The 27,428-nt window shown below is 35.6% G+C and overlaps 5 protein-coding genes across 8 annotated transcripts; 1 reads left to right on the top strand and 4 right to left on the bottom strand.

Moving 5' to 3' along the window:
- The first annotated feature begins 3,744 nt into the window (after window positions 1-3,744).
- On the top strand, window positions 3,745-6,242 carry LOC110409248 (patatin-like protein 1). The gene is made up of 7 exons (XM_021418536.2): window positions 3,745-4,088; window positions 4,221-4,402; window positions 4,552-4,738; window positions 5,048-5,194; window positions 5,301-5,603; window positions 5,758-5,933; window positions 6,044-6,242. The coding sequence occupies exons 1-7, from the start codon at window positions 3,951-3,953 to the stop codon at window positions 6,114-6,116; spliced, it is 1,206 nt and encodes a 401-aa protein (XP_021274211.1). The 5' UTR covers window positions 3,745-3,950; the 3' UTR covers window positions 6,117-6,242.
- Window positions 6,243-6,576: 334 nt separating this feature from the next.
- LOC110409247 (Ran-binding protein in the microtubule-organising centre protein) lies at window positions 6,577-11,676 on the bottom strand. Its single transcript, XM_021418535.2, has 12 exons — window positions 11,271-11,676; window positions 11,034-11,135; window positions 10,016-10,096; window positions 9,816-9,925; window positions 9,570-9,705; window positions 9,305-9,403; window positions 8,801-8,888; window positions 8,294-8,703; window positions 8,059-8,217; window positions 7,746-7,943; window positions 7,239-7,565; window positions 6,577-6,844 (listed from the first exon to the last, which is right to left on the bottom strand). Exons 1-12 carry the CDS (start codon window positions 11,550-11,552, stop codon window positions 6,752-6,754), a joined length of 2,085 nt encoding a protein of 694 aa, XP_021274210.1. The 5' UTR covers window positions 11,553-11,676; the 3' UTR covers window positions 6,577-6,751.
- A 370-nt stretch (window positions 11,677-12,046) lies between these two features.
- On the bottom strand, window positions 12,047-14,692 carry LOC110409366 (pentatricopeptide repeat-containing protein DOT4, chloroplastic-like). Its single transcript, XM_021418684.1, has one exon. The coding sequence runs from the start codon at window positions 14,543-14,545 to the stop codon at window positions 12,638-12,640; it is 1,908 nt and encodes a 635-aa protein (XP_021274359.1). The 5' UTR covers window positions 14,546-14,692; the 3' UTR covers window positions 12,047-12,637.
- A 304-nt stretch (window positions 14,693-14,996) lies between these two features.
- Window positions 14,997-17,116, bottom strand: LOC110409355 (patatin-like protein 1). 3 transcript variants are annotated; one of them, XM_021418666.1, is made up of 7 exons: window positions 16,951-17,116; window positions 16,599-16,786; window positions 16,322-16,496; window positions 16,068-16,229; window positions 15,675-15,974; window positions 15,396-15,571; window positions 14,997-15,293 (listed from the first exon to the last, which is right to left on the bottom strand). In XM_021418666.1, exons 1-7 carry the CDS (start codon window positions 17,074-17,076, stop codon window positions 15,185-15,187), a joined length of 1,236 nt encoding a protein of 411 aa, XP_021274341.1. In that variant the 5' UTR covers window positions 17,077-17,116; the 3' UTR covers window positions 14,997-15,184. The 3 variants fall into 3 exon arrangements, with proteins under 3 accessions (XP_021274341.1, XP_089638543.1, XP_089638544.1); XM_089782417.1 differs by having other exon boundaries at window positions 15,675-16,229; XM_089782418.1 differs by lacking the exon at window positions 16,951-17,116 and adding an exon at window positions 16,874-16,891 and having other exon boundaries at window positions 15,675-16,229.
- A 949-nt stretch (window positions 17,117-18,065) lies between these two features.
- On the bottom strand, window positions 18,066-23,475 carry MAP1D (methionine aminopeptidase 1D). 2 transcript variants are annotated; one of them, XM_021419314.2, is made up of 11 exons: window positions 23,316-23,454; window positions 22,881-22,967; window positions 22,329-22,398; window positions 21,637-21,868; window positions 21,242-21,403; window positions 21,107-21,148; window positions 20,804-20,875; window positions 19,975-20,054; window positions 19,395-19,492; window positions 18,808-18,855; window positions 18,066-18,591 (listed from the first exon to the last, which is right to left on the bottom strand). In XM_021419314.2, exons 3-11 carry the CDS (start codon window positions 22,379-22,381, stop codon window positions 18,440-18,442), a joined length of 939 nt encoding a protein of 312 aa, XP_021274989.1. In that variant the 5' UTR covers window positions 22,382-22,398; window positions 22,881-22,967; window positions 23,316-23,454; the 3' UTR covers window positions 18,066-18,439. The 2 variants fall into 2 exon arrangements, with proteins under 2 accessions (XP_021274989.1, XP_021274988.1); XM_021419313.1 differs by lacking the exon at window positions 22,881-22,967 and having other exon boundaries at window positions 23,316-23,475.
- Window positions 23,476-27,428: the final 3,953 nt, after the last annotated feature.

Below are 27,428 nucleotides of genomic sequence, written 5' to 3' on the forward strand. Positions count from 1 at the left end.
AGTTTAACAATCATTAAGAACTGCTGTTGGAGATTCCGTCCAAAATTATTGTCCCACATGGGACATGGCTTGCGTTTGAAACCGTCTATCAAGCATGACACATTTTAACACTTGTCAGAGTAAAAAGAGAAATAAAAAAAAAATATTTGTAGGTTTTGATTGTGTCGGTGAAATGCAGTTCTATGGTGAAAGAAGAGATGAGCTGGACTTGCAGACGTGACATTTAAGTGATTCTAATCTCTCTTTTTTAATATGATCAGATATATACTACTGTTTTTTATTGTTCCATAAATTTAGAAAACTTTATTAAGGTGTAAGCTATCCCTTTTTATAAAGAGAAAAAAAGCAAAATTTTGGGTATAAATAGCTTGAAATGTGAATTATAAGAAATATGTTAGAAAAGTATTTGGTACAAAGACAAATGGAGAGAAAAAGAAAAGTGTTCAGATGTTTTATAGGTAGAATGAAGGAGGGAGAATAGAACCAAAGAAGGAAAAAATTTTAACAAAAGATATTAAAGACAAGAAAAAATGAATTATAAAAAAAATGAGATTATCACATGATTATTTTGTAATATCATATTATTGTTATTTATTGTAATAAATTAATATATTATATCAATATCACATGATATTAAATGATAAATATTATTTTAATTAATTATAGTTAACTAATTTTTAATTATAAATTTTGTTTAAATATAATAAATAAGAATTTATTTGTAAAATTGTAAATAATTTTAAATTTTTTAATGTATTATTCCAAAAACATAAAAAAAAAGAAAGGCACTTGATTAAAGGCACTTGATGAGACCGAAAGGAAACCTAGGGCAGCGTAGTAATGGACCTTGAAGCCGCCCATGGAGTTAATGGGCTTTCCTAAGAGGTAATCTAGGCCTACAAAAAATAAGCACTAAACAGCAGTTTTCTTTGGTCCATTTTAAAGTACAATGGGCCTTGGTAGAGAGCCCATAACATTGGATTTTCTTCTTCATTGCCATGGATCTTACACTAGAAAAATAAGACTTCTAATCCGACTCAGCTGCGATTAATTATAAAACAAAGAAGAATAAAATAAAATAAAAAATGGGTCAAGGCATGAAGCGTTCATATTCTTTAAGGGATAATAGAGAAATTTTAGTTTCTAAAGATATTGAACTTGATTGATCAAATCTTATAAATTCAAAACTTCCATCTTCAAAAGTCAATTATATTTTTATTTTGAAGAGTCAAGAGTAAGAAACAAGAAACCTATTTTCTAATTTTTCATTACGAAAACATTCCAATCTCTCTCTCCTTATTATATTTTATTTTAATCATTTAATAATGCGGTTCAAGTTCTCATGTATATCCTAGTTTATCTATAATCTTAGTTTAGAATTTATTAATTAGAATATAAACAGGGAACTAAACCAATTCAACAAACCCTATATTATTTTTGAGAGAATTGAAGGTTTAGTCATAATCTAATCACAAAAAATTTTGCATTAAATTAACTACTCAAATTGTGCAAAGCATGACTATGATAATCATGTAATTAATTAATCGTACCACCCACATTATCCTTAATTCCTTTGCTTGCCGACATGTGACTTGCATCCATGTAGTGTAGCCCATCTTGTCATAATCCAAATTAGAGGAATATTAATTCATGCTATACCTTTCTTTTTTCTTTCTTTTCGTTTTGGCATGTAATTAAAGAAGTTTATGGAGTTACTTGCTAAAAGAACTAGCTTAATTACTCTTGATATATTGATGGATTATAGGTAGTTGTTACCGGTAAATCATAGGCAGTGCTGCCATTAATTATGCACATGCAAGAAGTAATCTACATACGTTCACATAATTTCTTTATGCAAATAATAAACGTCCCCAGCTAAATTTCCCATGGAGAAAAGTAATTTCTAAACACAAAGAAGTCAAAGCAGCGCATGGTTAATTAGCTTAAATAATTATTACAGTGGAAGATTTTACGTGAGGAAAATGATTGAACAAATTAGACAAGCATTTATTTCATTATAATAACCTAATGATTATTAGTATATATTTATTTGGTGACAACCCTTTTGATAAGTATTGAAAATTCTCCAGGTGGAATGGTAGATGAGTGAAGGAAGTAAGCATGGGGACGGAATTGAAGTCAATTAATTAAGAAAGAAAATGGCGTGCGGGAGGGAAACGAAGATTTCATCACTCTTGTATTTAATTATTATAGGATTAAGCAACAAGTTTAACATAAGGAAGACACTCCTTTTGTTTGAATAGATTCAAAGCTTGACGGCTCTAAATATTAGTGAGCATGATGAAAGAGTCTAGATATGGCATTGACAATAAACTCTCCATGTGTTTTTACTCTTTAATCTTACCCTTGCTTTGTTTAATCCTAACATGACTAGAGCATGTACTATCATCCCTTCTCATAAACTACAAACCTCAATAATAAATCTGTTGGATATTTGACCTCTAAGAGTTGCATCAGTCCATATTCCCACTGCAAATGGAGAAAAGTACATTCCACCAAGAACTTCAAATGAGCATTCTCCAAGAATCATGGCTTCGAGTTGATCTTGATTCGACCAGATCATTAGGCAAAGGTTTTCCATCTTTATTTCTAGTTTTTCTTTTTGACCAACAAGCTGGATCTAGCTAATATGTAGATTGAGGAGCAAGGCGACCATTTGATAAACTGGAGAGAGTACTGAAAAGGTTTGAATGTTTAAATATCATATCATAGTACATTGAAGAATATATAATAGATTTTTAAATAAAAAAAAATAAGTGTTGAATTAATCCTTTACACAATGTTTATTACTGTACATGAAAGTAAAAGTACATTAAAGTAAGTACAAGTTATCAAGATTATCTATATCTCAACTAGTATTAAAATGTACATCATTTTCCATATAATTAGTACTGAACCAGTGATATTTTTTGTATGAAGATAACAACATGATGGTAACATATCAATTGATTACACTACGGGTTCTAGAACAGGGCTCCTAGCTAGGTGACAAGAGATCATGGACGACAAGCTTGGATTTCCTTTTCCCTTGCACTTTTTCTCCATTCAAATTAAAATAAATTTGAAAGTACAATACTTGATTCAGTAACGTTTTGTCTTAGGGTTAAACTAAGCATTTGGAGTAGAATTCTAATTTCCAAATTAAAATTATGAGGAGAGTGAAGAATAATCTTTATCAATTGACTATCTATATCACATGACTAGAACTTCATATTAAGAAAAACATTATTTTCTGAATGGCCAAATTATGTACGAATATGAAGGTTACATTCCAAGTTTGAAACTGAATCTTTCTAATTTGGCCAAGTAGCTAGCTAGGAATGGTGGAATGTGACTCAATCATGGTATATATTAATGCTATACAAAATAAAAATACAATTTTCATATATACGAGAGCATGGTGATTTTGGTTTAAAAGGCCAACTTCAGGTATCTCTTAGGTTAGCTTAGTAGTACACCCTAAGCATAGTAATTTTGGTTTTGACCAGGATTTCTTTTTCATCTTACTTATGAGACGGTCATTTTCTATGATTCATTAATGGAAGTCTTCTTCTTTTACTTAAAAAACTAGATTAAGAAATGTGAACCTCAACCCGAACTCAATTGGTCCAGGTCAGCTTTGTGTCATTTTTTAAGCACTGGCAAGCCAGGTTGCGGGCCGAGATTGCACGCCAACGCTTAAAGGTTTCGAAGTTCACCAACTCGCCAAATTTTTGGATATTCAAATCAAATTCCATTCACCAGCTAAGCGGTCGACAAAATATGCAATCTCTCTATAAATACATTTGTGTTTGCTGATAATTTCAATCATCTGCTCTTCTTTAAGTTGCCTGAATACAAAATATAAGTTATCCTTTCTCGCAAATCTGTTTCCTTTTAACATTTTTCAGGTCCTGATTTGATTTCCAAGTTGCCGAAGAAACAAAACCATGGAGAGAAGATTATCCTCTTTAAAAATCCAACCACCAACGTATGGAAATCTTATCACTATACTCAGTATTGATGGAGGGGGTGTAAGAGGAATCATTCCTGGAGTTGTTCTTGCTAAACTCGAATCCGAACTTCAGGTAACAAATTAACATGTCACCATATATACACATATCCAACCAGAATTCATAGCCAAAATTATGCACTACCGTCAGTCATTTTGTTTGTTAATTTGGTTCTGACTCTGAGGCTTTCATTGTGATGAAAAACAGAATATCGATGGTGCGGATGCTAGGCTTGTAGATTATTTCGACATGATTGCAGGAACTAGTACTGGTGGTCTCATAACAACCATGGTAGCTGCCCCAAATGAAAAAGGCCGTCCTCTATATGCTGCCAAAGATATAGTGCCTTTTTACCTTGAAAACAGCCCTAAAATTTTTCCACAGATAAGGTAACCAAAGGAAGAACATATAAATACCTCGGTGCATTTTAGTAACTTTGAAATTAAACGTACACTAATTTTTCTTTCTCTTGTTTTCAATTCCGGTAAGCAATTTAAGCTGTTCTTTTATTCATATTCCTGGCTCTTCGATGACACAGTGGGGTGCTGGGTTCGGTTGTAAAGCTATTAAAAGTTCTAACAGGACCAAGGTACGACGGGAAGTATCTTCACAAGCTGATAAGAGGCATCCTGGGGACGACAAAACTGCATCAAACCTTGACCAGTGTTGCTATCCCTACTTTTGACATCAAGAAACTCCAGCCTACAATCTTTTCCACTTACCAGGTTGTTAATTTCCCATGCCTGCAGACCTTCTCAATTTCTAGTTGTTTGCGCTGTAATTTGCAAAGGGAAGTTAAGCTTTCCTTTTCGTTTTGATCACTTGCTAATTGATTCTTTAATATTTATACCTGTTTAGACCCTTCTGTGTTTTTTCAAATTCAGGAGTGAATAATTGTTCCGATCTTTTCCAATTTGAGCAGTATAACCTTTTTCTGTGGGTTGAAGAAGGGTTTAGTTAATTAGATATTAAATTTTTTGCGTGGTCAACACTATAAGCTCAGCAATAACAAAGTTGAGAATTTGGCCATGCAGATTCCTATCAATCCAGACATGGACGCTCCCTTAGCAGACGTATGCATAGGCACGTCTGCAGCACCAACTTATTTCCCTCCTTATTATTTCAAGAACAACGAAGAAGAATTCAACCTTATCGACGGAGGCATTGCAGCTAACAATCCCGTAAGTAAAATATTTTAGATTCCAAAGTAAATAGCAGAAACATAAATCAAACGGAGTTTCGACAGTCCGATCAATGGACTGACAACCTATTGGCCTTTGATCTCAGACATTGGTTGCCATCCGAGAAGTGACCAAACAGATAATGAACGAGAATCCTAATTTTTCCGGTATGGATCCCTTGGACTATAAACGCTTCCTTGTGATCTCATTAGGGGGAGGCTCGAACAGACTTGAAAAGAAATACAACGCTAAAGAAGCCTCCAAATGGGGTGTAATAAGTTGGTTATTTGAAAACAATAACACTCCAATAATAGATTGTTATAGCGAAGCAAGCAAGGATATGGTTGACTACCATAACTCTGTGGTTTTCCAAGCCCTCCACTCAGAGGACAAGTATCTCCGGATCGATGTAAGCTTCCACTTTTGTATTCTTTTATCCAAATATAATCAAAGTACAATTAGCAATACATGGTAAATAACTTTATCCCAAATCTCACTGTCCTAGAATAAGAATATCCAATGTTTTTTTTTTTTTAATTTTGTTCTTATAAATGGAAAACCAGGATGACACGCTACGTGGTGAGTTGGCCTCCGTTGATGTAGCTACGAAGAAGAATATGGACAACCTTGTAAAAGTAGGTGAGGACTTGCTCAAGAAAACTGTTACTCGCGTTAATCTGGACACCGGTCTATATGACCCAGTTGAGAATGGAGGCACCAATGAGGAAGCTCTGCGAAGGTATGAATCATCCTAGCTACTGCCCAATATCTTTCCTGTTTTTTTGTCTCTCCTGGTAGATCTTACGGAGTCAAAAATGACTTCAGACTAAATCATCAAATACTTTCTAGGTTTGCGAAGCTACTCTCGGATGAAAGGAAAGTGAGAGAGTCAAAATCCCCGCAGGCCAACACTTCTACTTAGCGTTTGATATTTTACTTTGTAAATCAATTTGTTTCTGACCGTTGAGACATTTTATTTTTTACTTACTATTTCAATAGTTTGTCAATTTGCAAGATCCAATAAGAGCTATTACTGTATTCGCCTTTCTGTTAATTATTGTCAACAAAATTATTCCTGATTAATCTTATTCCGCGTAGCTAAAAATGTTGCATGCAATCAAGCATCATCGTCAGAAGATCATGATATAAAACAAAGAAGCTCCATCTGATTGAGTTATATTTATATTTTTCATTTTTATCCTTTTTTTATAAAAGATTAAAAAAGAATTAAAAATATATTTGGATTTTTCTAAATCCCATGGACATGCAAATAGAAATTGGATGAAAACATATGGGCACGCCCACTATTGAGGACCACTTTAATAGGAAATTCGATTTATTACCTCTCCAATCCAATAGTTCAATTCAATAAGGCTGAGCCATTTTTCACGAAAACAATGGTAACTTGTGCTCTAGCTAGTGTATAAAATCTCCATAACAACTTGATCCTTTTTGAAAATTCGTTTATATATCTACAACAAATTTGAATAAAATAATATTATTCAAATAATTAATAAACAAATAAAATAAGATTTCACTACTGTTCTACATGTAAATCTATGCAAATATTTGCTGGATTACTGTCTCAGCATTTCCGTTGTATTGTGCAAGGAGATGGATAGCATCAGCCCTTGGCAAAGCAAGAAATTCCTGCATCAACCAAAAACATAGTATTGAGATAGGTTAAGCAGCCAGAATCCTTGTTTGCATACCAGTAAAAGTAACTTTTGTAATTACTGTACATCCTAAAAATAGAGGAGCTAATTTTGCCACAAGCTTTGACAGCAAGAGAATGGCATAGGTTAAATATTTAAAAGATGAGACCAATTATGAGCCATTGTTAAACTCAAGTTTTAAGAGAGTACTGGTCAAGAGAACAGCAACATGAAAACAGAGTAACAGACTATTCACCATCTCTGGCAAGAATCCAAGTTACTTCCTTGGTATCAGTAGTAGGAGAGGAGATGATCAAAGGTTTTTTTTTTTTTTTTTTTGTGAAATAGTATTTGATTGGTCATGCATAAGAGGAACATAGTTAACTTACCATTACTTTAAGTATTGCATTCTCATCACAAATAACATCTCTTGATGAGGCTTGATTAGGACTACTACCATCATCTGATATACGGGTAGTTGATGAGATAGTAACTTGTGAAGACCCAAGGGTGCAACTATCGGTGTTTGACTTTGATGTGGCCAAAGAAGTTAGCACAGGAGCATTATTTTCCTTCAAAGAATCAATTCTCAAGAGACTTTCAAAACGATCTTTACACATTTGAAGTTTGAACCATTCAGTATGTGTGTGAAGAGTTGCTCTCATTATCCTCATAAGTTGAGGCTCCTCAATACCAAGCCTCTTGCCAAAAGCAACCTAACCAAGATAAAAAAACCATATATTAATGATTTATGAAGAATACGTGTACATATATATATATATGTATATGTGATTAACCACTGATCCAGAGATAACAAAGTAATTAAAAACAACACAGGGCAGTGACAAGTATATATATGTATATATGTATCTACTAAATTTCAAACATCAGTGTACCTGAAGTGAAGTTGCAAGAGCATGTAAAGGCAAGCCTGTCACAAGTGCATCTTCATTTGGCCGAAGCAGTGACAACAAAGTCTCCTTCAAGGGCTTAAGCAAATTGGGGTCACTGGCCGCTAAGGGACCTAAATGGGAGCTCGCAACCCTTAGAGCACCAGAATGATCATCCAAGCCAACCAGTTTTAGAAATTCAACCTAAAACAAACAGAACAGTAAAATAACATTCTTTGTATGCTCATTGGCAATTTGAACAGAAATTCACCCTTAATGTTTTACTTAATAAAGCCACTGCCAGTGTAAATCAACTGACCTGCTTGAGTTGGAATAGCAAAACAGGATTTTGCACAAAGAAGTTTGGATCCAATGCATTAATTTCCTCCACAACCTCAGCAGCCATTCCTCTGCTAGCTAGTTCCCTCATCCCCAGAACAATTTCATATTTTTCTTCCCCATTGATTTTCTCCACTCCCTGCAGAACAAAGCTACATTATTATTTATCTATTTATCATTAAAATAGTACCATAAGTAAGAATTCCCAAATATACCTGTTGTGTCTTTGGTAAATGTGTGCTGTCAACTTGCATTGCAGTGCTCACCTCTTGCTTCCCGCATCGGTTAGAATGGATATCAGAAATATCTAGTTCATCATGTCTTCCCCTCCATCGCTTGCGTTTACTTCTTTCACCAGCAACATGGCTTCTGTTCCTCAGGAGCCTTGAATTTTCAGACTGATTTGACCCGCTGGTGCTACAATCTTCAAGGTTGTTGGCTGGCTCAGAAGCATATCTTAATTCAGCATCAGTTCCTTGCATGGTACTCGTATCTGTAGTAGCAGAAGATTCACTATTTGAACGCTTAGCACTGCTATAATCCACATCAAGAGAACAGTCTTGTGATGAACAATTCCTAGACTCTTGTTGGTTCACTTTGAAAGGTTCAGAAAGTGTCTGCATTCCTGAAAAAGGACAAGTTAATCAGCATTCGCAGATGGTAAAGAAGAATATAGTGAGCACACATTAATGATAGAGTTTCACAACATAGGATGAAATTACCAGATTCCACAATTCCCCTATAAATACAGTACTCATGAACAAGTTCATCAAGCATGGCAGCATCCAATCTCATTCGACATATTTCATTCTGCATACATAGTCAAAATTAACAATCAATAACTAAAAAACCAACAAATGAAGGGGACTCTAGGCCCAGACCACAGAAAGATTAAGTGGATGGATCCTTGTGAGAAAGAGTATCTTCAGAATGTGAAATATTAAATGGACATCCTCATGATCCAGCGTAACTGTGCAGATATTGGTCGGACAATTACTAAAAGGAAGGCACATATTGCCATGGGCCTTCAGATTTGAAGTTAAAACCTACTTTAAGTATTGATTTATCAAATGAAAAATCCTAGTACTCTTTTGATACTCATCTCAGATTTATGGGGAAAACAGGAATCACCACTGATTGAAGTATAGAGACCATGCAAAACCCCAACTTCAATAAACTAAGGAATCAGGGAGAGGGGGGCGGGATTGATAAATGTTTCAACAAACCTGAAATGCCTGAAACAGATCACCCTTTGCAAATCTCAAGCTATCAACAGCCCCTTGTCTTGTAAGCTCTACAGCATGTGCAAGAGCTTGTATATCCACCTGATTTTCAAAACCAACACTTAAATATGCAACATATAAGAGGCATCCATGTAACATAACAAATAAACATAGAGCATTGCAAATTCATGCATCAACTCATATCGATATATGAGTCATTTTATCCCCAAAAAAATCTAAAAACACCCTAGCTCGGAAAAATACACACCTCATCAAAAGGAGGTGCCTCATAAAAACTCTCCTGAGGTATTGCAGGGGGGTCACGTTCCTCAAGAAGCAATCTCTCAGTAAGATCTGAAATGGGTGATGAAATTCCTTGTCGAAAGCAAAAACCTTTATGTATGCTGAAAATGTAGGGAAACCATTGCAAACTTATCAGAATCAATATAAATGAGCCCACTATCTCACAGAAAGTATTCCAGGAAATAACATCTATAGAGAGTTGCAGTAATACCTTATCAAATACCTCATCGTCATTGAAAAGATTGGATTATATGCATGTAAATGAGCTCTTAAAACAGAAGACAATAATCCAGCAATCTCATACCTCCTCTTCTCATCCCACTGCGCACATATATCACAAGATTCCTTAAACACAAGATTCTTCTCAGCAATCACAGAAAGAGTTGCTTATAAGAACAAATCCCAACTCACCTCATTTGCCACTGGGGAAGTTTGATCATCTTTGTCATATATAAAGGCAAGAAGAACATGCTTGAATTCCTCATACGCTTCCTTAATGACAGATGCAAAAATCTATCAGAACCCCCAAGTGAACAGAATTGTTTGAACACAATTAATTGTTTTCCACGTACAAATCACAGGCATTAAACCAATTCCAAAATAAACCTATAAGCAGCAGTTAGAGTAGACTGCCAAAACAACCAAAAAACCAAGGTTACCAACTCCAATGACAGTATACTTGCAACACAACGCACAAATTTGGATCTCATTATCCCTTGAAGTGGAAACATATCTTGGAAGTAATTCTACAATATCCATTGTCTAAAGGTTTGGACAAGTCATGCCTCCAAATCTCAAGAAAGGAATTAATAGAACACAAGCATATAAGATGACTGGAAGACAATTTAGGACAATTACTATTAAAAAGGATTCTCTTTGCAGATTATTAAATGCCAATTTAAAATGAATTTTCAACATCATAAGTCATAACAGCACATATCTCACAATTCCTCTTTATCCATTATTTCCTCGAATCAAATAACAACCCACTTCTAAAGAATAGCACAAAAACTTTTCAGGCAGTTTAAGCATTTATCGTTGACACAAGTATTTGAGTTGACAACAAGATGCCACTTATTAAATGAATCTTTAAAGATCATACCATACACGGAGTAACTTATTATTCCTCTTTCTTCATGATTTCTCCAAATTCAACTAAAACAAAACCATAATCTGCTCCATTTATCCACATTTTTTATTATCAACTCCATTTTGAACTAGTTCCATAACATAAATTCAAATAGAAAAAATGCCAACAAATAAATCAATAATAATAGTTCAAGGTTCGCAATTCAAAAATTAGCATTGCAGGCGTCTAAGTAGTAGTTATTAATACCATATTAATGCCAAAGTCTAAAAGTGAATAAAAATTTAACAAAAAAGATGAAATTTTATAGAAAAGCCATTAAAAAGCAGATGTTAAACTTACCGGATAGGCATTGAGAGCACAAGGAGCAAGAGAGGTCCTCAAGTAATCAATTGCAAAGCCACGATCCTCCTTTGTTCCATTCCTCAATAACTCAATAAATTTCTTCAAAAGAAAAAAACATAAAATGAAAAAGAAAAGTTCAATCACCGATGCAAATTCAAACTCCAAAAACAAAATAACTAATTCCACGTAAGCACATTTCTATTAATGAAAAATAGGGAGGACTAGAAGATTAACCTGTTTTTGTAACCGAAAAAGGAAGCGATGATCGTCGAGGATAAAAGGAGCATGAGCTCGGAGGAGATCGATAGCGGCGTCAATGTCACCAGCCTCTAACAAACGCCTGATCTCGCGAATGATTAACCTCGAACGATAAGAAGAGGAAGATAGAGAAGGAGAGGAAGGAGAGGTGAGGGAAGGCGAAGACGGTGGCGAAGAGTCCTCGATCAAGTTTTCTGATTTGGCGAAATCGATGATGAGAGCGTCGAGTGCTTCCCAGTTGACAGGCGAAGAGTCCATGTGCTTGGTTAATTTTCTCGGGAAAGTTTTGGAGAGAGAGAAAGTGATGGAAAGTGTAAAACTCTGGTTCTGTTTATTAAATTTTCCGTGTGTAATTTGGGGGTCTTTTGCATTTGGGAAGGGGAAATCGGACATTCCTCGAAAGCTAAAAAGGCGGCGATAAGAGGTTAAAAAAAAAAAGGGGAATTGGGGGGTTACATAGGTGCCAGGTGTCAGGTAATTTTAATGTGTTTCGTCAATGTTATCCCTGGGTAAAAACCTGCCACGTCACTGACGTCAACGTGGATTCTATCTAATAAAGTTTTAACATCATTTCCTTTTTCTTCTTGGTCTTATTTGTTAAGGAAAAAAGATTCCTAAATTTTTATAGGAAGTGAGGCTCCACCCTAACCCTGTCAAAGTGTTTGTTTTAGGTTAAGAAATGGGTTCATGTAGACCATGAGACAACCTTAAACAGAACCTGTAATACTCTATAGTCTATACACAAACAAATGGGTGTCCGTATGATTCTTCTGGCTCGAACTGCTGCATTGTTTAAACAATGTTCCTCCAGAGTAAATAAATACAGAGGTTTTCAGGCATGCCGAGTCAATACAATTTGACTAAGTGCTGTCTACCAAGAATAAGTACACTACAGCAATTGTACACTTCTGTGAGATCCTACTTCAGAATATGGAAATGCCAAAAACAGCGACATACACGTCACTGAGGCAGTGCTGCAAATGAAATACATGTGGTGCATCGGCTGGCAATAACATTTCAGAGCTCTTAAACATGTTGGTGCTCTGCACGTGTAATCCTTCTTATTGATAGTAATAACAGTTCAGCGCTCTTCATTGGTGAATTAAGTGAGCAAGAAATTTTTCACAACCCCAATCAGCTACAAAACGTTGAGAGGTTTGACCTTGTGATATTCTCATATAACCTTAAACAGATCACGAAATGAGAATTTGCTCCTCAGTCAGCATCATCGGTCCTCTCATTGTTCTCTGCTTTGGAAAACCAGAATCATACTTATAATCCTGTCATCTTCAGATATTCCTTGAGAAGATCATTAGACGTTAATGAAGTTCACTTAGTGTTTATCAGCTCCCACTTGCAATCCAACTTTGTCCTGATGGCTTTGCCAATCCTTTTTCTTCCATTTGCTTCCTTACTCGTACAGCATCATTCCATCTTCCAGTCTTCGCATATATATTTGACAGGGTGATGTAGTGTCCAGCTTGCTCAGGTTCCAAGCAAATTAAATGTTCAGCAGCTACCTTTGCAACGTCAACATTTTGATAAGCTCGACAGGCAGCAAGTAGAGCCCCCCAAGTGCACTTGTCAGGCTTTAGAGGCATTTTCTCAATAACATTAATTGCATCTTCAAGCCGACCAGCACGTGATAGCATATCAACAACACAAGCAAAGTGTTCCATGCTTGGGCTCAAGTGAAAGTCTCGGGTCATACTGTTGAAGACGTTAAGCCCCTCATCCACAAGACCCGAGTGATTACAAGCTGACAATGCTGAAGTTAAGGTCACAGGACTAGGGCAAACACCTAAATAATTCATCTCTTTCAGAAGCTGAAGAGCAGCTTCGCCAAGTCCATGAAGTGCAAACCCTCCAATCATTGTGTTCCATGACACTAAATCTCTGGCAACCATGTTAGAGAACACAGAGTATGCAGATCCAATGCACCCACACTTTGAGTACATGTGAACCAATGCATTCCAAATTGGACAAATAGAATCAGAATACCGTCTCCTAATATAGGCATGTAATTGTTTCCCATGTCTCAACTCGCACACAGGCAAAACAGTGCATATCGTTGTTTGATCATTCTTAATTTCCATTCTTTGCATCTCACCAAAACAGTCAACTGCCATATGTCCCAATCCCAGATCAACAAAACCAAGAATCATTGCATTCCAGGTAACAGTATCGGACTTGTCCATTACCTCAAATATGTTCCCAGCATCACGACTCCGGTCACACTTTGAATACAGTGTCAATAAGGCAGGCCCAGCTGAACCATAAAATGAACGACCAATCACCATTTTAATCCCAAAACCATGGATCTCTTTCCCACTCAACAAAGCACCAAGATGCCTACAAGATACAAGTGCACTAGACAGACAATACAAATCAGGCAGAACAACTCCCTTATTCAGCATATCCTTAAAAATCCTCAATGATGATTCATGTTGTCCGATCCTTGAATAGCCCGATATCAAAGTAGTCCATGAGATAATATTAGGCTCTTTAATATATTTAAAAATTTTCAAAGCCTCATCACATTTTCCCATTCTACAATAACCATCCATTACCATATTCCATGTAACAACGTCAGGTTCAAAACCATCTAATCTCATACAATTCAAAATCTCCAAACCCAATTCTAACATCCCATTACCCACATAGCCTGAAATCATCAAATTCCATGACAACAAATCTCTTTCCACCATCTCATTAAAAACCTGCCTCGCGCTCGTTAAATCCCCGCATCTCCCATACATATCAATCAAGGAATTACAAACCTCTAAATAAAACTCACACCCGCAAACAATTACATCCTTATGCACACAAATTCCAGTTTCCAAACACAACCCCTCCACAGACGCCCTCAGGACCTTAGGAAACACGTAACCATCAGGCAAGACACCTGACATTTTCATTTCACAGTAACTTTCAATGCATTTCTTGTACATTCCGTGCTTTGAATAGAAGGCAAGGATGGCGGTCCAGGAGAACACGTTTGGTTGAGGCAGTCTGTCGAACAGTTTGTTGGCGGACACCAAATCGTCGCAATCTGCATACATTTGGACCAATTTGGTGATTATGAAAGTGTTCTGGTGTGACCCATTTGAGATTATCTGTGGGTGAATTTGTTTGCCTTGGTTCAGTGACTTTGATTTGCTGCAGAGGTGAAGGAGATTGTTGAGTTGGGAAAGAGAGATGCGGGGTTTGGATAGAGTTGAGAGTGCTCCTTGTGAGCGCCATACATTCATTTCATTTCACAGAAAATCGAGTTGGAATTAATACTAAACAGAGTGCTCATAGAAAGATGAGAGCTTGACGGTGATTCCCGTTACCACTTTGGAACTTTATTTGTAGAAAGAAATGCTTAGATAAATAAAAGGCAGAAAATGTTTAGATTGCCCAATATGGCCATTTAATTGTTTTCAGCCTTCAACTTTTTGATAGTTTTATTTTATTTTTCTCCCAATAGGTCGCAATTTTATGTCCATCAATGAATCAATTATTTTTTTTCTAATTAATATTAATTAAAAAATTTCTCAGCATTTATGTCTTTTCACTTATGGGTAATCAGATAATTAAATATTTTAACATCTTAAATTCCTATTAATTAAACTATGTACTTAATGAGATTGATTAAATAACAAAAAAACATAATATTTAAAAAAATCTCTTTAGTTCGAAACTAGAAAGCTATTCATCATCTTCGATGCTTTTATTCAAGAGTTTATTATCATCAAATTCAAGAGAACAATGTAAAATTAAGATACACATTTTTGTTTTTACTTACAGTACACACGATGTTTAAGATTTGCCTAATTGATTTGTTCCAACAAAGTGAATTGAATGGTTTAACATGAAGGTTGCAGGTAGCCTAAGAACTTGCAGTATCAGGTTTCGGAAACATGGTGGTCATCTGGGCCAGAACTCCTTGTGGCAAGCTGCTTTGCAATCTCTGCCCGACGCAGCTTCCTCTCCTCGGACAGAAGTTTTGCAAATCTGCACTGATCAAATATAGCTCAATAACCCCGTATAATATACTATAGCCATTGTTCCTGGAAATTTTCAAAGTAAACAAATAGAGAGGGTTTTGATTACAACCTGGAGAGAGCTTCTTCATTGGTTCCTTCAGTGTCAACTGGTTCAAAAATTCCACTGTCGAGATTCATCCTTGAAACAGGTTTCTGCAAGAGCCTTTCACCAATCTCTACGAGATTCTTCATGTTCTTTTGAGTAGCTTTATCAGTCGATGATGCATCCCCACTTAACTTGTCATCCTGATTCAATCAAATTAAATAACCCATCATTTAGTTCATCCTTCCAAACACACTATTCTGATTAATAAGCTAATCAATGAGGATTGTGATTGGAAATGGGTACCTGGATACGAAGATAGTTTTGCTCACATTTAATAGACCTGAAAATCAATGACATGTGAAGGTCAACCATATCTGCTCCAGCAAAAGTGAATGCATCAACTAATGGAGAACTTCCTTCACTGTAAAGCCATCCAAGGATGCCCCATTTTGCTGCCATTTTCGCGGTGTATTTCTTTTCCATCTTGGAAGTCCCTGTGCCTAGTGAAATAATCAAATAATTCTCATAGTTGAGGGCTCGTCCCAGCGAAACTTCTTGATCACCTGGAAAAGCTGGCCCTGTTGGCTTCAGTGCTAGCAGTGCCTTCAAAATTAATGAAAAACACAGATAGTTTTGCTCTCTAGTTTGAGACAACCAAAGACAAAACGTTGAATAGAATATCGAATTGTTCCTTACTGGGTTGTTTGCTGCTATCCCTCCATCAACAAGGTGAAATTCCCTGTCATTTCCTTTCGTGTCTTTGGTTTTAAACGTATATGCTGGAAAATACGTCGGGGCTGAAGAAGTACTAATACAAATATCTGATAGCAAAGCATCTTTAGAAGTGTCTATCTTCGCCTGCATCATTTCCAAAAGTTTCACTCTCAACATCGTAACACAGATGAATATTCTGGCAGATACATGCGTGGAATTGAATAAGTGAATTCCACCTCAAACGTTGAGAAAACAGTGGGTTGAAGCAATTTGATGTCAAACGTGGGTATAACAACACGGGTCAAAGTCTCGTGAAGCCTTCGATTTCCTAGTACCTTGCAAATAATCTTCCTTAGATACTTGCCATTGTATTTTGGCCTCATTAGAGCATTCATTTTCATTGTCATCCTCCTGAAAAAGCACCACAGACAGAGCTGTTATATCCAGTATGGTACGCGGTGTAAGAAAGAAAGAAATTGATGCTGCTATTGCTATGTATGTGAAGACTAGTACTTGTAGTTGCTGCGAGGAAATATTTTAGGGCCATGCTTGAGATAGAATGGAGCAATGTCTTTCCCTTTAAAAAGAGGACGCCCATTTTCGTCAGGAGTTGTTAACATGGCTGTCATCAGACCCCCTGTGCTAGTTCCTGCTATCACGTCAAAATAATCTGCAATCCGAGCATTTTCCCCATCTAGTTCCTGAAAAAGAACCAAGATTATTTCATTCACTGCATCATCAATTCTACTTTTCAACAAATGTTATCTGCTTGCATGTTTTCACTTTACTGATTATAGAGTTCTGTTTACTTTGTTAAACAAAAATAATAAAAGAAAAAGAAGAAAATAACGACTAGTCTGCGTACTTGTAACTTCAGTTCAAGGAAACTCAAGATGGTTGCTGGTATAATGCCCCTAATTCCACCCCCATCAATGCTTAAAACTGTGATTCTTTGACCATAGGTTGATAGCATGACTGCACGACTTTCCATGGTGTAAAAAACTAAAAATGCTTCAAGTATTCAATCAATTATTTGTCGTGATTACAATAAATGGAAGCTTGACCTTGTCAAGTCGTGATTAAATAGCTTCTCTTGCAGTCACATATTTGAGGTTGGGCAAGGTTGGCCTTTGCTTACAATTCAAAGATAAAATTAGGCACAAACGTATAAATTATTAGGCAAAAATTTGCTTTGTACTCGTAGAAACGCAACTTCTATCTAGGATCTATCCTTCCAAACTGAATTGTTATTTTACCATATAGCAGTTACTTAACTTACCTCTCTCTCCCTCTCTGTTTGCGGACCTCGACAGCATTGGCGGTTTCTTGCACCTTAAACAAAACAAGTGAGACGTCTTTTTCCAACATTAATTTCCCCTGGCACTTCATTGTCTAGAGCTACCCATGTCTTTGTTATGTGCTCGTCTTTTATCTGTTTCAGTTTAACTGATCAATCAACAGATTGCTATCCATCCCATACTTCTTTTGAAGATGGGAATGCCATTTCGCTATTCATTTAGTTATCTCCTGGCCTAAGCAAAATCATTTCTTGTATCATTATGTACTCTTAATTTGCCTAAAACCAGACAATTGAACGGTTGGGAAAGAAAGCCAGAACATAGTCAGCATCGACCCATTTTTCTTTCTTATACTCTTTAGGGTCATTAGCCATTCATTAATGAATAAGGACCAAATGATATAAATGGTTATCCAAACTAAAAACGTTTTGCATATTGAAACACTACCATCTCAGCTAAGCTAAAAGAAAGATAGACGGAAGAGAAAACAAAACAACAGCTCCAGCATAAGCTTGTGGTCGTTATCTCCTTTCTGAATGGTCATATTGTAGATAAATACATGATGGAATCTTTGATGAGAACAAGCTTTTGGTCGTTATCTCTTTACTTTAAAAGATCAAATTGTAGTTAACACATGATTGAGTATTTGATAAGAACCAAGATACATTTGATATCCCACAAAAACTATAATCACTTGAGAGGTTGATTTCATTGATAAATCATGAAAAGAGAATAAATAGTTGGTTGATTTGCAGTTGTATTCATCAAGAGTTTTTAACTGAATAAACAGGAAATATAATATAAATTACATCACAAAGCCAAGTACTTGGCAATGATGAAATTAATTTTTCATCTGCAGCCTAATAAAGGAAGATAAAAATTACCTTGTAGAAGATGATATTGCATATGCATGTCACAGTTTTAACAACACAACAACGGAGTCCCTTCTCCTGTGCGAAAATTTTGGTTTGGAAGAGGCACGTCAAGCAAATGTGGATGGTAAAAATTCCAAAATGGATGGATGTGCCGGTGCTTGCTGCATGGTGCAATATCAATTCAATCTTCACAGTGGGTCAATATTTCAGCCCCGTCTTCGGTTATAAGAATAGTGTGCTCAAACTGTGCTGACAGGCTCCCATCTGATGTGACCACCGTCCAGTTATCATCCCACATTTCTGGATTAATGCTGCCTATCGTTAGCATTGGTTCTGCAAAAAGTGAAAATAAAAGAATCAATAACCTAGTGATACCATATGATAATATAAAGTGTATACCATTCATTCCAGTTTATATATCTACTTCAAACTATAGTCAAAAGATAGTTGTGTTAGCCTGTTAGGCCAACTCAGCACCCAGGACCACAAGCATGAATGTTAATCAACCATCACTTTAGTAGAACTTAAATTCAAGGATGAATACATTACCGATAGTGAAAGTCTGGTTCAAGACCATGCATCCACCATCATTGTTCCCTAAAATTAAAAAGAAATATTATTCAGTTACATATTGTGGGCTTCCAGTAGAAAATGCTCATGTATGTATGCACAAGTAGAGAGAGAGTGGGACCATCTTGAGGATAAAAGTTTCCCTTCCCACAGGCCACAGAAGAAAAGTTGTTATGATATCAAGGTACATGTTTCTATAACTATTCAGCAGTGGAACTACTTCTGCCAGTGCTTAATTTTGAAAAAGTCTTATCTGAAAATTGCTATACTACCAATTTTACCAACAACCTGAAATGACTTAAGAAACAAGTACAGTTGAAGCATTTATTTCTAACATTTGACATATTGACCTTCTCATATCATTTCCGAAAGTATGAGCTTACCACTAACTTAATTGCCCAAAATATCAAACATAATAGATCTAAAAATCCCCCTTCTCCCACCTTCCATGAGAATTCTAAAAGGCAACTCCATTGTGAGAAAGATAAATAGAAGTCAATAGAAATATAAAATCATAGTCTAGAATCAAATAGCAAAGGTAAAAAGATCGAGGTTAGCATAGTTACTGAAGTGTAGAACAACAGGATCAGCGTGAAAAACCCGTCCAACCCCATGGCCAACAAATTGCCTGACAACGCCATAACGAAATTTATCTGCATGGTCACTTAAAAATTTATAAATTACAAGTGAGCATCAAAAAGAGTGGTAACAGATATATATTTATACAGAAAGCGAAAAAAGCTAAAGTCTTCTTAAGCTGAAATGGATGTAACAAAAGATAAATGAATTCTTCAATTAAAAGAATGGGACAAAAAACATCAGCAGTAATCTTCAAGTTTTCACCGTAACAAGACACACACCACACTCTCCATATATAATCAAAGCTTGAAGTATCAAGATTTAGATTGACTGTACTGTCAAATTCAAACATCCTCTATATTTCTCAAATATTTATAACTTGCACATGGAAAGGTAAGAAAAGCAAGTTATGAGCTACGATATTCACCACAACCAGAAAAAAAAATGCAAACATGAAAAGTATAATGAGCCTAAAATTAGTATATTCCCACAGCATTTTGCTGTTAAAGAATGCAGATGATACAGAATTTGAAAACAGACACACAAAGACCATATCAAGTGCCTTACTGAATTGTTTTGCCGATTTTCTTGAACTCCACTCCAGGTGCACATATTGATATTGCTTTATCCAGGCATTCTTTGGTTACCTACTCATGCATCCAACCAAAATTTCTAGTAACACGTAACTGGGGCAGAAAACCATAGGTCAAACAGACTATTAACTTCTAAACTTAGGTCAGAAGAAATACCATTTCAAAATGAAAATCCAAAACACTCAAGTACAAAAAGAAACACTTGAAATTTCAAACTGTAATAAACAGAATTCATTCAAGATAATTAACAATTAATGGCCAAGTCAAAGACAAAGGATCAATAAGTTCAGCAAAAAGGCAAAGCCTAGTTTCAACAACAAAAAGAGCTAAACCAGGCAAAATCATAGATACCCTCAGCTTGCTCAATCAGATAAGCAAAATGGACATTTATTGTACATCTTAGCCTTGGTTTCAGGACGAAATTTTCTTCTTTGACAACAATGAGACATACATACATACATACATACATACATATATACATATGTGTGTGTGTGTGTGTGTGTATAAGGTCATTTGCAGAAGGACAACCCCCTGTAGAATTGCAACTATTGACCAAACCTGATACGGTGTCTTGAGGAGCTTAAATCTTTTCGCAGATCAGATCACAAATAAGCTGATTACATCTCTAAAGATGAAAATGACTGTTTTATTACTTCAATTATATTCAATCATCAACAGTCATAATCTTGTTCTATATTTTCAAACAAATAAATCATGTGGATGAGGAACAAGTTTATGCATCTAGTCAACCATGACAAGTAAATCATCATATTACTCTTAGAGGTTAAACTAAAGAAAGTTACCTTCACAAGGTTACTTGCTTCCTCATCAACATCTCCACAAAGGAAAGTTGCTGATGTATCACCATGACAACCCTGCAAACCTCTGTCCCATTAATGAATGCTCCAAAACATAAAGATCAGAAGTTGCAGCATTGCAGTGAACAATTATCAGAAAAAAAATGAGTTTAACATATGTTAATGTGTCAATGGCCACTTTGGGATGATCTCCAATACTCAAACCATAGAAAAATCAACATAGAAATATGTGGTCAGACATAATCTGCAGGAGAATTCCAAAAATTACTAGTAGAAAACGTTACTTACATTTAGATACACTGTGACATCAATATTGATTATATCACCATCCTGCAAATGAAACATGTACTAGTGATTTTCTATATTCAAACAAACAACAACATAGAATACAGGAAGCAGTTTAAGAACCTAAATAGAAAGGACCTCAAGTGGACGAGAATCTGGTATTCCATGGCAAATGCATTCATTCACTGATGTGCAAACACTTTTTGGAAATCCACCATAGCCAAGAGGTGAAGGATATGCTCCATTATCGATAATCATTTGATGAACAGCTTGGTCAATTTCATCAGTCGTTATGCCTGGCTGCCAACAGAAGTAAACATCCAAATCTTTGAGACAAACCACCAACCTTCTATGCAATTCATGCATAACTGCAGCCGTCCAACTGTCTATTAAGTAAACTAACAACAGAAGAAGAATGATGAAATGCAAGGCTGCTTTGTACCATGAATGCAGCTTAATAAAAATAGAATTTTACAAGTAAAACTGAAAGACTGGTTAGAAGGACATGCAGGCCTTAAGAAATACAATATTACCTTCACTAAAGTCCCAGCATAATTGAGAACCTGTGCTGCAAGCCTTCCCGAAGCTCTCATGCATTCTATGCCCTTTAGATCATGCACTTCAGGTCCACTGGCAATTCCAGGCGCCATCCGAGTTTTGACATAAGGTGGCCTTTGTATATGATTTGGAACAAGTCGACGAGGAGATAACTTGCCAGGTCTCAGACATTTGCGCTTGCTGTTTGGCACTTCCTCCAAATTGCTCCTAATTATAACCATTAAACTGTCAAATGTGTACGTATGCATGTGCATGTTCCTGCTTATGCATGCTGCTTAGTATGCTATTAGGGAAACTTTCTTATAGAGTTATAGATGCAATTAGCAAACCATATAGATTACCAAGGAGCAAGCTGCAAGGTACCCAAGATGCATTTCCTCCCACATATCACTTTGTAATACATCAAATATGAGAATATCTTTCCCCAGTAGAACCTTTTAATAAATGAAATATGAGAAACAAAAGGAAGATAGAGAGACAGTTTCCTCTGCGCAACGAGATTTGTAAACAGCAGAAACATATAGCAAGCACTACATAAAGCTTTATATTATCATACCAAAAGAATATTGATGAAAATATAGAATCTAAGGGGAAAAAGTGAGGCTCTGTTTCTTGCATCTGTGTCTCAAATAGCAAACATGTTCAATCAGAAAGTTGTCTATCATACCTTCTATTGAACAAGAGATTGGTTAAGCCAGAGAACGTTCTAGATAATTGCATTGACCCATGCTGACAACCTGTGAAAGCAAATAAAGACAATAGGAACAAAAACGAATAAATGGTCAATGACGAACCATCTTTATCTAATCACCATATCACAACATAGGTACAGTAACATAACACTAAGCCTATGCTTGGTAGAAGGGACAGAGGGAGGAAGGCAAAGGAGTGGAGGAATAGTGTTTCTTTCCTTCTCAGTTCCCTTCCTTTGGTAAGAGGGAAATAGGAGGGGGGGAACGAATATCAATGGAATTGCACATTTTCATTCCCTCCAAATTTAATCCTTTCAAATTGGGAGGAAAACACTCTTTCTACTTAATAATTTCATTTTCAATTTTACCCATAGTCTCTTTCTTCCCTCTATGTTCTATCTTCGTACCAAAGGAAAATGAGAAAACTTCCTTCCTCCCCTTTATTTTTTCTTTCCTCGCCTTTTTCCCTTCCTTCCTACCAAACATAGTGTAAGTTTTGTCATACAAATGCAACAATTCAATCGTACATTAACTATCTGTATTCCAGCAAAAGCATGCCTTTTCAGGATCATGGTGTAGCTTAACAACGACAGAAGTCACTGCTCCCAGAGAACCTAAAAATATCAAATAGACCTTGCTCAGACACTTTCAAATAGTTCAATACTGCATAATTCAACAAATCCTGTTTGGGCCCTAAAATCCCAAAACCTGTTTATTTGCACTACTATACTTAAAATCATCATTTTATGCTCAGAGCAGTCCACTTCCCACCAAACACCATTAACTCCATCCGGGTTTTAAACATCTCAACTTACTCTCAACTAGAAAACATAAAATTTCAAGCTTTGGGTCCATAGAAAAAAAGAAAGTGGCTACTAAACACTGCAATATATAAAATGAAAGCAGAACCTACAGTAAAAAAAAAAAAGCTGAACAAAGTATTACAACAACAAAAACAAAACCTGGGTTGTAATTAAATAGTTGAGAAAGAGGTTGTCTTGATTGAACTAAACGATCACCAACAAAAGAAGAGATCATTCTCGGTTGCAGAGAAGAAGCCCCCACCATTTTTCTTTCTTTCACACTTTTTTTTTCCTGTCCTCTCCCGCTTTGTTATCTGTGTTTTTTGTAACCCATCTTTATTTCCCCTACATTTTTTCTCATTTCATGGGAGTTTTTCTGGGAAAAGCCCAATCTTATATTTGGGCTTTACCCTGGATTTAAATGAATTGGACCCATTCCCGCATTAAAGATTGGATTGCTTTAGGACTTGGGTTGTTGGACTAACTGATTGATGACTCACATTAAGTCCACGACTTTGTCATTTAAATTGTTAGAAAGAGAAGGAGAGAGCTTTTCTTTTGTTTTTTTGGATATGAAGGTCCCAAGTTTAAGTTTGGAAATTGATAGAGTAAATGAAAATGTGGAATAAATTTACCTCTCTCTCTCTATCTATAGTCTAAACCTAGTATGGGTCCAATAACCTTGACCTAGTAAATGAATAAAATTAAAAAAAAGGGGGGAAAACCAATTAAAATTGAAGAGCTAGGAAAGAGTATTCTTGGGCACATATCACCATGTGCATTTAAATTTTTTATATATAACATATGAGGTAGCAAATGTACAAGTTGACACATATTTAAGAATGTTCAATATTCACCGAAATCCAAATTTAATTCCAGTTGAAATTTCTGCCTACCCCAATCTCCAACTTGATTCAACTCAAATTCTTTCATTGTTGGGTCGTGTTTTAAGTACCATTCAGGACGTTCCCTTACATCACATCTATCTTTTATTCATGCTTGAGTTTCGGACTGATTAAAATTCAAAATTTTAATTTATCTATAACATGACTACTGTTTTAAACTTTTTATTTTATATTGAATCTTAATTGTATTATATTTTGTACTTTTATATTATAAAAGTGGGTATGATGAGTTAATGCTCCTAAGAGATCAAGATAAGGTGAACTTGTAATTCTAATGGAGTTAAAGTGAGTAAGTGTTTTTGTGAGATTGTTGAAAGGTATGTATACAAAATATCTCTGGATTGGTTTGATAAGTTATTAAAGAAATCTATAATTTTTTAGAAATAAAAAAAAATTGTTTTACTCTATGAATGTGGATAAATTATCGAATCACATCAACTTTTGTATTTTTTTATTTTTTTAATTTATCTAAGTATTATCTTTGATATTTTTTAGATAATTTTCATAACACTAAGCAAAAAGTAAGGAATGAAATTACGCAGGCTTTATCTATGCGCATTTCTTGAATCTCAGTTCTTTAATTTGAATGTTACTTAAATTTACTTAATGAAATATGTTTCTCCTAAAAAAGAAATATATTTGACAATTGTTATTTTTCTTTAAGAATTATAAAATATAAATTTCGAATTCCCTTTTTTTCTTAAAGTAAATAAAAAACATGCACCTTATTGCGTTATCTTTTACCATTTAGAGACAATTTATGATTAATATTTTTTTCCTAATAAGCATCAATAGCTACCCTTCATATTCAATCTAGAAATTCCATCGAAATTTCTCATTATCTAAATCCACCGTGCTTTCACATGGTTGGACATTACAAAACAAAAAATCCTTCGATTATTTTTTTTTATTTTTGATTTTTTTTTTGTCTTAAAGCGAAAAAACAAAGGAAAGAGCAGCTCGAATAGCGAGAAGACAAAACACAAGAAAAAGAAAGGGAATGATTCGGAGCATCATCCCCGATCTTACTTGCAAGCACTATTATAATAATATAAAGAGAAAAACAAAATATTATTTTATCTGTATTTGTATAAGCGACGGCCAGCCCGCATAAACTGCGGTGATGTCCACGCCACGACGACCTGTCGTTTTTAAGAGCCCTCTCTCCACGACAAATTTGCGGAATCCAATGCTCTTATGCAGATACTCTTCGGGTTTTGGTCAGCCCCTCTTCACTGACAATGGCCTACGGCCCCATGTCGTGGCCCCTACTTTTCTTCCCTTCTTCTTTTGCATTCTTGTCCATATTTTTAAACAATTAGAAAACAAATTACTTATCCTTTTTTTTACGCATACAATTAATGAGTTAAAAACAACAGAAAGAAATAATTTTCGTTTTATAATTTTCATAAATTTAAATCAAGCAAAATGAAGAGAATGTTGAGGGCCACACCACGTGTTAGAATGTGAGAGAGTCTTGCAGTGACGTCCCCGTGGAATGCTTATCCATGAAAATAAATATAGATGTAGAGCCTGGTTAAGTTAAGGGACGTGCGAGAAAGGTAGAATGGGAAAGTGTCAAATGTGGTGGAAAATGTGCACATCCTCAAAGAGGAGAAAGAATATCAGCAGCAATGCTTTCTATATGTTTGTCAGAGAGAAAACAGTGATTTAACTAGAACAAAAAATTATACTAGAGATTACAGAAGTACCATTTTAACTCTTACATTGAAAAACATATGTAGTTGTAGTTGTTTTATTTGATGATCTTGGCAAAGTTAAGTTTAGACGACAAATTGAAAAGGAATCCTAGTAACCTTATCCATGTAGAAAAATAAGCAAATGTCCCTAGATTAGGCAGGGCCGCAGGCAGCCCCTAGGCCCACCCTTAACGACTGTGTTACCAGCAGTTATTTAAGCCATTTCCCCCCGGCAGAAAGAAGGCAAATTGTTGGTGGACACACCAAAGGACCTGACTCAATGCTGTTCTTATGTAAGTTCGTAAGTTGTTTATTTTTATTTTATTTTTTTCACGGGCCCAATCTGATAATTACAAGGACCTGGCTCTTAACGCCATGCTAGGGTGGGTTGTTAAATTTCTAAGGACCCCCCAGGTTTTAAGAGGTACAATGTCCTATCAGAGAAAGAGAGAAACAAAACAATGTTTGGCGAGAATTGTTATGCCCCCCAAAAAGCAGATATTTCGTCGAAGTTTAGTCAGAGGCTGAGCAGGGATTTTGAACGGCCCCATAATCATTAGGGTACCCCTTGTCAGTCGGTTGCTCATGGGGTTCTGATTTTGAATGAATATTAATGAATGTGAATCCCAGCAGATTCCTCACACAAGAAAAAAAAAATTTAAGGCCCACCACGTGAACCAACTTAATTCTACAATGGAATTTGAAGTGTATCTAGAAAGGAAGAGATGAGAAGTTCATGGAAACGAAAATTTCGGTCGTTTAAAGTTTGGATAACAATGTTCTTGTCCACGTTGTTGAGTTACGATCACATTGCTCGATCCCAATCTGCAAAGGGGATAAGGGAAACGAGAAATAAAGAAGTGGCGGTGGCGAAGCATATACATGGAAGACAATCAGATTTGAATCAAACACTACAAATAATTGTAGCATTATTTTCTTTTGGAAGAAAGAGTTCAACTTCCATGGTGGTCCTCGAGTTTAGGAAAAAGTGGAATTAACCAATAGAAAAGTACATCTAAAACGATGGTTGGTGGCAAGCACTGTACAATATGATGCTTCTATATTGTTTTGGGGCAGAGTATTGGGAAAACGCGGTTGGTCGGCATTGAGGTTAAATTGAGCAAACAAGGGAGAGTTATCTCCATCTCTCTTTGTTCAATTCCATTTAACATTTAGGGTATCTGACCATTTTCTTTTTTGTAAATTTTTTCCTCTCCAATATATTGGACCACTATTAACAAAGACTTTCAAATATCGGACACACTTCCATTGAAGTATTTTCCTTTGGGTTGCTGCAAGTTTCAATGGAAAAAAAAAAACCCCTTTTGTTTAAATTTTCTTTTTTCACAACTCTCTCTACTTTATCTTAGACAAATGTGGATAAGGTTTCTCAAGTTGGGTGATAAAGTGCTTTTTGCACAATGTTCAAAACGCCTGATTCAGCTGGCAGGATTGGTATCAAAGCATCAACTATGGATTGGCTTCCGTATGAGTGAAGCAGGAGCTTTGTGTTTTGTCCTGGTGTTTGGATAAAAGAAAAAGATCTATAACAGGTTGTGAACAATGCAATCATTCTAAAGAATTCATCATTACTTATTTGAAAAGATTATAATCATTAGTTTATTGAAAGTGCTTTTATAGGGACTTTTTTAATTTTATTATTTGTT

The sequence above is a fragment of the Theobroma umbraticum genome, unplaced genomic scaffold (assembly GCF_002168275.2).
Source record: "Theobroma umbraticum cultivar Fairchild unplaced genomic scaffold, ASM216827v3 scaffold_44.0, whole genome shotgun sequence".
Taxonomy (NCBI): domain Eukaryota; kingdom Viridiplantae; phylum Streptophyta; class Magnoliopsida; order Malvales; family Malvaceae; genus Theobroma; species Theobroma umbraticum.